This window comes from Calliphora vicina, chromosome 5 (assembly GCF_958450345.1).
Source record: "Calliphora vicina chromosome 5, idCalVici1.1, whole genome shotgun sequence".
Taxonomy (NCBI): Eukaryota; Metazoa; Arthropoda; class Insecta; order Diptera; family Calliphoridae; genus Calliphora; species Calliphora vicina.
Genome location: NC_088784.1, coordinates 49,551,169 through 49,561,264, shown reverse-complemented (window position 1 = coordinate 49,561,264; position 10,096 = coordinate 49,551,169). Strand labels below are relative to the sequence as shown.

The 10,096-nt window shown below is 42.9% G+C and overlaps 2 protein-coding genes across 2 annotated transcripts; both read right to left on the bottom strand.

Annotated features, from left to right (window-relative positions):
- Positions 1 to 2,697: 2,697 nt before the first annotated feature.
- On the bottom strand, positions 2,698 to 5,148 carry LOC135960778 (uncharacterized). Its single transcript, XM_065512163.1, has 2 exons — positions 2,973 to 5,148; positions 2,698 to 2,908 (listed from the first exon to the last, which is right to left on the bottom strand). The coding sequence occupies exon 1, from the start codon at positions 4,631 to 4,633 to the stop codon at positions 3,113 to 3,115; it is 1,521 nt and encodes a 506-aa protein (XP_065368235.1). The 5' UTR covers positions 4,634 to 5,148; the 3' UTR covers positions 2,698 to 2,908; positions 2,973 to 3,112.
- Positions 5,149 to 5,547: 399 nt separating this feature from the next.
- LOC135961235 (uncharacterized) lies at positions 5,548 to 9,686 on the bottom strand. Its single transcript, XM_065512728.1, has 3 exons — positions 8,864 to 9,686; positions 6,195 to 7,196; positions 5,548 to 5,693 (listed from the first exon to the last, which is right to left on the bottom strand). Exons 1-3 carry the CDS (start codon positions 9,684 to 9,686, stop codon positions 5,548 to 5,550), a joined length of 1,971 nt encoding a protein of 656 aa, XP_065368800.1.
- Positions 9,687 to 10,096: the final 410 nt, after the last annotated feature.

Below are 10,096 nucleotides of genomic sequence, written 5' to 3'. Positions count from 1 at the left end.
CCCACATAGGAAATCTATGTCTCCGTCAGGTAACATGGCGCCTTTTCTCGCCAGATCATCGGCAACACAGTTGCCCGTAATAGTAATATCCCCGTGTCCCCGTACCCACTTGAGTACGACTATTGAATGTCTCGCCATCCTGTTTAAGGATGCCCGGCATTCCTGGACTAAGTTAGATGTTGTGTATACACCTGTCAGGGATTTTATAGCTGCCTGACTGTCAGTATATATACAAATATCCCTGTCAGATATCTTGTTATAACTAAGCCAGTTAGCCGCCCTTTTGATGGCCGATAATTCAGCCTGAATAATGCTACATTCATTCGGAAGTCTGAAAGATAACCTAATATCGAGTTCCCGAATATAGACACCTACGCCAACTCGATCTCCCTTCACAGAACCGTCCGTATAGACTGAGAGACCCGTTGTGTCATGTAAGGGCCCGTTCATTGCTTCCGTACCACACGGAATTGAGAAATCGAAATTCCTCGCTAAGAAGGGCCTAGAAATGCAGTAATCGATATTCTCCGGAAGAGTCTGAATACTACCTATTATGCTGGCGTGACCATATGGAGCGTGTTTCCACGCACCAATCGCGTTTAGCCTAAAGGCAGAAGTAAATGCCATTTTTCTTGCCATAAGATCCACAGGGATCCAGTTCAATATAGTAAAGAGCGACTTTGTTGCGGTCGTTCTTAAAGCTCCTGTTATCAGGATTGCCATTCTCCTTAACACTCTCTCGAATAGCATACACGTCGAGCCACTGTCTAGTGCCTTCCACCAGACAGAAACTCCATAAAATAGTGTCGGCTTAATGACCGCATCACATAGCCAGTTGACAAACTGGGGTCTAATACCCCATTGCGTACCTATCGCCCTCTTACAGACATACATAGCCGTCAAGGCTTTTGACGTCCTTGAAAGGGTATTGGGTTTCCAGGATAGTTTACTATCCAGAATAACTCCTAAGTATTTCGCACTGTCCGATAGTGTTAGTTCAACACCATTTAATCGGGGAAGCGAGAAATGAGGAATCTTGTACCTCCTTGTGAACAGTACAAGTTCAGTTTTGCCTGGGTTTACACTCAATCCACTGTCCGTACTCCACCGACTCAGTATACTGAGTGCATGTTCCAGGCGTTGTGATATCGTGTCCAAGTGGATCCCAGAGACTGCCACCGCGACGTCATCCGCGTAGGCGACAGTTTTATAACCTAAGAGATCCAATTTCCTGAGCAGACAATTTATGGCCAAATTCCACAGAAGTGGCGATAAGACACCTCCCTGAGGTGTACCCCTAGTGGCCATTCTCGTGATCACTGCCGTTCCCTTTTCGGAGCGAATGATCCTGTATCGTAGAAGGTTTGTGATGAACCTTACAGTTGATTGGTCTAAACCAAGATCCTGTAGAGCTGAAACGATAGTTGCAGATTCTACGTTATTGAAGGCTCCTTCTATATCCAGAAAGGCCACTAACGAGAAATTACCAAATTCAAGGGATTTCTCAATATATCCCACTAAGGAGTGAAGTGCTGTCTCAACGGATTTGCCTTTCATGTAGGCGTGTTGAGAGGGAGATACTGATCCTTGTTTCAAAGACACTCGTATGTGGATGTCGATGATTCTTTCAAGGGTTTTCAGCAAGAATGATGATAGACTTATCGGTCTGAAATCTTTTGCTTTGGTGTGTGACGCTTTCCCCCCTTTCGGAATGAATGTCACAGTGCATTCGGTCCACCGTTTTGGTATGTAGGACCATGCAAGACAGGCATGATAGATAGTTATCAGCCAAGGAGTGACTAGATCTATATTATTCTGTAGATCAGCGGGTATTATACCATCTGGGCCCGGAGACTTGTAAGAGTCAAAACTCCGTATGGCCCATTTTATCAAATGTTCGTCAAGTATAATTGACGAAGTTGTCCGATTGTTCGGTTGGGATGCACTAGCAATATCCGGAGGCAAGTTCCCCGGAAAATGAGTGTCCATGAGTACTTCTAGTGTCTCACGTCCATCAGTAGTCCACCTACCATCCTGTTTCTGAATATAACCTTGAACAGTTGGTGTTTTCGATAAGATCTTGCGCAGACGATTTGTTTCAGAGGAACTTTCGACGCCGCTGCAGAAATTCCTCCAGGACTTACGTTTCGCGCTCCTGACCATATTCTTAAATTTGTTCAACATAGACTTATACATTGACCAGTTGCCTGATCTTTTCGCCTCGTTGAATAGTTTACGACAATTACGCCTAGTGTTCGCTATGTCTAAAGACCACCATGGAGGTCTTACCTTTCCTCTGCGAGCAGAGGGAGTGCATGTACGTCTTGTGGCCTCACTGAGAGAAAGTGTGAGCTTTTCCACAGCGCTTTCAATGTCCCTAGTGTCACCTATGAGAGGGGGTGAGGGAAGTAAACCATCAAGGATCCGCCTGTGATCATCCCAATTGGTTTTCCTCCTGTTTAGAAAAGGCTTTTCCTTCTCAACTTCCAATTCTATTAAGAATGTCAGATACCTGTGATCAGACAGAGAGCAATCATCTGAAACCTTCCAATTCCTTATGAGTTGCGAGTGGCTTGCACTGACAAGCGTAATGTCCAGAACTTCTTGCCTATTTGCTACCACAAAAGTAGGTTCTGAACCTCGATTGACAACTACCAGATTAAAGTCTAATATGAAGTCTAGAATGTACTCACCTCGTTCGTTTCTATCTGAGCTACCCCAGATTGTGTGGTGAGCATTTGCATCAGCTCCGATAATTACAGGAGTTCTGGCCCTATTTGCGGCACGCATCATATTAGATACCAGGTTATTCGGTGGTGGTTCAACCTGGTCGTGCGCCATATAGCTCGAGAGCAGCCACACCTTACCTGCACCTGTCTCCCAAGCAGCAGCTACTGTATCTTCATCGCTGTAATCAGGAAGAATGAAGATATTAAGATGGTTCTTAACCAAAATGCAAGATCTTATTTTACCTGTGCGTCTTATGTACAAAAGTTTGTACTTTTTGGCGTTGAGTCCACGAATTTCGCCATTGTGTATCCACGGCTCCTGGACCAACGCAATGTCCTCCCCATATTTAGCAATGTGGAGGAGCAGGGCAGCCGAAGCTGCCTTAGAGTGGTGAAGGTTCACTTGGATCGCCTTCACCATGGTCTGGATCATATATGACCGTAACGTCGATGTCTTCTGGGTCTGATTCCAGAAGAACATCTTCATCCTCCACATCACCCAGAGCGCAGAATAGGTCCCCAACCATACTGGAGTGTGATTGGGTCTCCATTTTGTCCTCAGAGCTTGCGGGGTCGTCCAGTTTAATTTTGCAGTCCATATCCTGCGGAGCTTCCAGTTTAACACCAGAAGTTTCGGGGTCGAGCTTGTCGTCACCACGGTAGATGCGCAGCTTGATACTATCGAAACCATAGTAAATCTTGCTTTGCCTCTCACGTAGTGGCGCCAAGGATTCCTTGTTAAGGACTACGACCACCTTTCTATGCGCACCTTCAGGAGCGGAAACCTTAACCACCTTCCAGTTATGGGTTGGTAGATCGGGATTACCGCTCTGAATGTATGCCAGAATCTCCTCAGGTTCATGTGGCTCCGCCGGAATAACTGTGACTGATCTCGGTCTACGAGGTATCTCGTTTACCGGGATCACGTCCAGTTTCGCGCCAGGCCACAATTCCCCTAGGGACGCAATTGCTAATTTTAGCAGTAGAGCTGAGCGGTCATTGGTACACGCTAGCAGTTTTACATGGCCTTGATACCAGCCAGCATCGTCGTTTTGCGGGGATGGACCGGGATTCTCCTTGAGAATCTTCCAGTATACCCCCAGCATACCCTGACGGATTTTCAGCCATTTCTCCTGGGAGATAGCTCCGTCATCAACACTCCTGTCGATAATAGCCCTTACAAGTGGATTGCGAGCAACTTCACTGTAAGGCCTTCTTATCACACGAGCCTCTTGCTTCGGACGTTTAGTCTTCGGCTGTGTGTTTTGCTGCTGGAGCAGCTCCTCCTCTGAGCGTTGCCGTTTGGGCCCAGCAGATGCGCCTTGGTTCGCTGCATCTGCGCTTGGAGGAGTGTTTGAGCTGTCCAGCTCAGCCAGTTGAGCCTTAGCCCAACTTAGTTTCGACAATTCGTCGATGTTAAGCGCATCGGCCGACTTGGATCCAAGCCGGTCGATAATGCGCATGGCGGCACGCCTTTGCACGAAAGCCCTCCTGGATGGTTCTTTGCGAATGGGGGCGTTCGGTTCTGCCGTAGTGGCGGGTGGGGCTACGGTGGTTGGACCCGACTTCTGGTTCGACGATCCAACCTGTAGCATTTTCGCAGGGACAGCTGTCTTCTCGACAGTGTCCAATGCAGGGGCTGTTGCTGGTATATTACCAGCGAGGGCTAATGCAGCTTTTGAGGTGCTTGGCTTAAAGTCCAAGGCTACCTCGCTGCTTTTAGTCAAACTGTCACCAGAAGGTTGGACAGTCGACTGTTTGCAATCAGCCAGCATAGGTTTCCCCTGCTGGCCTTTTGCTGTTTGTTTTTTGTTATTATTATTGTTTTGTATTGTGTTATTCATTTTTGTTCCCACGAGTGAGCGCGTAAGGGGATGGACACTCCATGCAGGGACGGCGTACATGGATTAGGCGAAAACTGTATTACAACCGACCCGTGCCCTGGCGTCGGAGGGGAGCTGTTAGCGACTAGTTATCTTTAACCACTTACTAGCCATTCAGGTCTTCGGCACTGCTACCATCACCTTGACCTTACAAGTGGGGGGGAAAGAAAGAGTAGAGAGAGAAAGAACAGTTTTGGTCCGCGGGTAGTAACACTAGAAGAGAGAGAGAATGTGTTAGCACTAGGTAACCATTTGTCAAAAATGTATCACCAGTAATAACAGTATCCTAACACCAATTACATCCTACTGTGACCATTTGTTATAAAATGCATCACAGTATTATGATAGTCGGCTGACACATTTCCGTTTACCGACCTAGCTATGTCAAGAAGTTCAGACCATTTGTTAAAAATGCATCTTAAGATATTGACATCGCTTGAGCATTTGTCAAGGCTAGTGACCTGTTGTCAAAACAGTATCACTAGACTAGGCAGTTGCTCCCCCTATCCGCCACCTGGGACGCGTCCGATGGGAGACTGAGAACTCCACACGGCACTAGACAACCTTTGCTGGAGTTTCTTGGGCGCATAACACATGAGCCAACGAATAGATAGCCTCAATAATTAATTTGGTATCTGGCATTGCTGTTGAAGATGATGGTGCTGTTGACGTTTTGGTTGTGCGACTATGTTGCTGTTAATTTGGCCGATGACTTGGTTGACTACTCGTTGGTTGACTACGGCCTTGTTGTTGATGACCTTGTTGTTGGCGTTGTACACGTCGCTGGCGTGGATGCAACAACGTATGATGGAAACTGTCGCATTTTTTACAGGTGTCCATTGATGGACAGGCCCTCAAATCGTGGCTTTTTGCCAAGCAATTAAGGCAGTAGTGGTAGCGTTCAACTACATCTTCCCTCTTCCTTGGGCTCATGGTCAGGAACTTACGGCAGAATCGCAGCGCGTGAAAACGGTTGCACAACGCACATTTATAGATCTCTGGATCACGCCTCCTGGCACTGTTGCTCGCTTGACTTCGACGGTTTGGAGTTGGACGGGTGGTTTCGAGCCTTCGGTTGATCCTAGAGATAAAAACATTATTATTAGGTTAAATTTTAAATGGGTATGGGTAAATGATGGTGATGGTGATAGTGTAGTTATGAGTAGATAATATTAGGAGATACAATTGAGAAATGTGAATATGTGTAGTGATATAATTCTAAGAGATATGATTATGTAATATGCGTCAATTGTATCTACAAGAAATGTTAGGGATTTATTCAGAACTATATTTCATGACTTTAGTTGTAGCATAATGATTTAAGATTTTCGGTTTCCTTTGCGAAAGGGAGAAGGCACAGTTTAACAATAGGGCGAGTAATAATTCCTGTTGCTATCCGTACGTTAGCTGTACGTATATTGTTATCTGATCCAGGAAATGTTTTATCAATCCTTCCTAAACGCCATTCATGGGGTGGTAATAAATCATCTATTACAACCACTAGGTCACCAACATGAATGTTTGGTGCAGCGTTCTTCCATTTCTGGGAACGCTATTATGGGAGCGCCTCTTAAAAAGTGACCTGGGGTCAAAGCTGTCAGATCCGTGGGATCTTCAGATAGTGCAGATATGGGACGTGAGTTAAGTACTCCTTCAATTCGAGCTAACACAGTAGCTAATTCTTCATAAGTGAATTTATGGGGCCCCGCAACTCGTTTAAAGTGAAATTTGAAGCTTTTTACGGCGGCTTCCCATAAACCGCCCATGTGTGGAGCGTGCGGTGTTATAAATTTCCACTCGAACACGTGAGTAATATATTTCTGAGCTATGTCGTGAGCTGCCTGTTCAACGAAAGCTGAAAATTCGAGTTCAAGTGCTCTACTGCAACCGAGAAAATTTCTGCCATTATCTGTTACTACTCTTTGGGGTAGGCCTCGCCTCCCAACGAAACGACTAAATGCGGCCTCAAAAGCAGCAGAGGAAAGATCTGAGCAGGGTTCTAGATGTATGACTTTCGTGCTGAAACAAACGAAAACACTGACGTAACCTTTAACATAGGGTGATTTTCTTAACGAGGATGTCTTCAATTCAAACGGTCCAGCAAAATCAATACACGTTATTTGAAAGGGTAAAGACAGGTTACATCTTTCCGGAGGTAGGGGTGCCATTATTTGTGAACATGGCTGCTGTTTGTATACTACACAAGATTTGCAGTTACGTATTATCTTTTTAATACGCGGTTTAAGCCTGAATATAAAGAATTCAGTTTGTACTGCTCTGTACATTTGACTGCATTCAGCGTGACATAGAAATTGGTTAGAAATAGACTTAGAGTTCTCTAGGCAACTATATTCTTCTGGATAAAAACTTTTTTGGGCTAAAATAATTAGTCTAGATTTTGTGAATTTCATTTCATTTTGAGACAAATGATCATGAGCGTTACTATTTGCATTTTGTTCTCGCTTTTTTATAGATTGGTTAAAGAATCTAAAAATGTAACAAATAACACGTAAAGCTTTGGAGTATGATGAATATTTCTCCAAAATATCATCTCTTTCAACTTCCGTGTGTAGGGATTGAGATTCTGTACATTTTGGGATAGAGTGAAGAGGATTTCTTTTTGGCCATGCAGCAGAGGGATTAGTTAACCATAGAGGTCCATGCCACCAGAGGGAATTCTGAGAAAGTTCTCGCGGTTTACAGCCACGTGTTCCCAGATCAGCTGTGTTGGCACGTGTCGCCATAGTGCATCTGGAGTAAGGAGATTTATTTGAGAAATTCTGTTGGTCACGTATGTTTCCCATGTTGAAGGAGGTTTAGAAAGCCATCCAAGGACTATGGATGAATCAGTCCATAAATATATCTCTTTAGCATTAAAATTCAATGTAGAGTTAACATACTTGAGGAGTTTTGCTAAGAGTAGGGCTCCATTAAGTTCAAGTCTAGGAAGACAAACTGTCTGAATTGGAGCAACTTTACTTTTGGCTACTAATAAATTCGCAAAGGTTGTGTGGGTTTGAGTTTGACACCTTACATATAGCACTGCACAATATGCTGCTTGTGATGCATCTGAAAACCCGTGAATTTGAATAGTATCGGAAGGGGTATATTGTAGCCAAAGGGGTATAGAGATAGTTTTTACCATTTTTAGATCTTGTACTAGATTGCTCCAATTTTGAACGCAATCATGAGAAACTTCTTCGTCCCACTGTAGTTTTTCCAACCACAATTGTTGCGTCAAAATTTTTGCTCTGATGGCTATTGGAGCCAACCACCCTGCAGGGTCAAACAGTTTTGCAATTGCCGAGAGAATTTGGCGTTTTGTGATTTTTGATGTTTGATTGATTTCAGCAAACTTATAAGTGAATGTGTCATTGAGCGCATTCCATTTAATACCTAGAGTCTTAGTAGTACTCGTCTCATGGAATCGAAGAAAGTCTAGATCATAAAGATCTTCCCTTGGGATGTTTGAGAGAAGTTTTGGATCATTCGCGGTAATCTTTTTCAATGGGAAACCCGCTAAGTTTAATGCTTCTCTAAGCTGAGTTTGGGCAATCAGAGTTTCTTCTATTGTATAGCCGCCAGACAGAATATCATCTACGTATGTTTCTATGCGAAGAATATACGATGCTTTTGGGTATTGAGATTCTACAACTGAAGCAAGTTGTAGAAGGGTACGAATTGCGAGAAAAGGTGCACAGTTTACACCAAATGCAACTGTTTTTAATTCAAAATCCTTAATAGGGCTGTCTGGTTGAGTTTGGAACAGAATTTTCTGATAGGGTCTATCATCTGGGTGTACGAGTATTTGGCGATACATTTTTTGTATGTCGCCACTAAATACAAAACGATATTTTCTCCAGTTAAGTATTATTGTGATTAAATCACTTTGAAGGATGGGGCCTGTGTACAGAACATCGTTCAGTGATAGTTGGGATTTAGTTTTTCTTGAAGCGTTGAATACTACCCTAACTTTGGTGGTTTTGTGCTCTGGTCGCACAACAGCGTGATGGGGTAAATAATATGAATAGTATTTACCATGAGACACAATTTCTTGGGAACAAGATTGTTCCATATGATCTAGAGCTAAATATTCTTCTAAAACTGCATTTTACCGTGTGTGTAATTCAGGATCTTTTGACAATGTTTTTTCCATTCTAGAATATTGTGCAAGGGCTACAAATCGAGAAGATCCTAGGAAAATTTCTTTGGGAAATTCTGTCCTGAAAGGTAATCTAACTATATACCTACCGTCTGTATGACGAGTGGTTGTGTGGACATAGAAATTTTCACAGAATTCATCATCAGTTGAGTTTGGGTATACTGATGGAATTTCTTCATCTTCCCAAAACTTTTTTAAAGGTGTATTGAGTTCGCTTTCATACGTGCTAACTTCAGTTGTAAAGGCTTGAATGGGTTCAATTTGTATGGGACCACTAAGTAAAATTGTGTTATATGCCGATATTTTGCCACAAATGTTCCTTTTTATGCCATTAAGATTAATAAAGTGTTCGTAGTTGTTGCCTAGAATTAAATCTATCTGGGATGATTTATTAAAAGTGGGATCGGCTATATCTAATTCTTTTAGTTCTTGTGCGTTAGAGATTTCAAACGAATACGCTGGGAGTTGTTTGGTTACGTTAGGCAAGACTATAGCTTTTATTGGGATTCTCGTATTTGATCTTCTAGCATATAGTATGAGCTCACATTCTTTACTTGCTATTTGTTTATGACCACCAATACCCGCAATTTCAAAGTGAGATTTTTGGTAAGGGAGCTGGAGACGATTTCTAATTCTTTGAGCTAAGAAAGTTCGCTGAGAACCTGGGTCGATTAAATCTCTTATAGTGAATAGCTCGCCTCTATATTCTATTTGCATTATTGCAGTCCGTAATAGAATGTTCTCGTTGCTCGTAGAGCAATTGGCTTGAATATGTTTTGAGGTACTGGGCTGCTCACTTTGTGTCTTGATTTTATTACTATTTGGGTACGAGGTTTGAGAATTAGTGGTTTTATTTGAAGCATTTTGAGAAATTTCTATATTTTTTGTGATATTTTGGGCTCCTTTAGACATGTGCAGAAGAGTGTGGTGGGATTTTTTGCAATAGAGACATGTGCGTTTACTTTTACAATTTGCTTTAACATGGTTTTGTCCTCAACAATTATTGCAATATCTGTTTTTGAATACAAAATCCACTCTCTTGAACCGAGAATGAACGAAATTGTGGACATGTTCTGAGCGTATGCCCTTCGTTACACAATTTGCAAGCCGAGTTTAAGTCTTCTTGGGATACAAATGTTTGTATTTTTGGAGATTTAGAAAGAGACATGGAATCTTTTGAGTTTCTAATGCTTATAAGGCGTTCAACAGCTTCGTATCTATCTACGAGAAACTGTGACATTTGGGATCACGGGGGGATATAAGCGATTGTTCCCATAAAGATAGAGTTAAGTCTGGTAGTTTTGTGGATACTAGTCGAATGA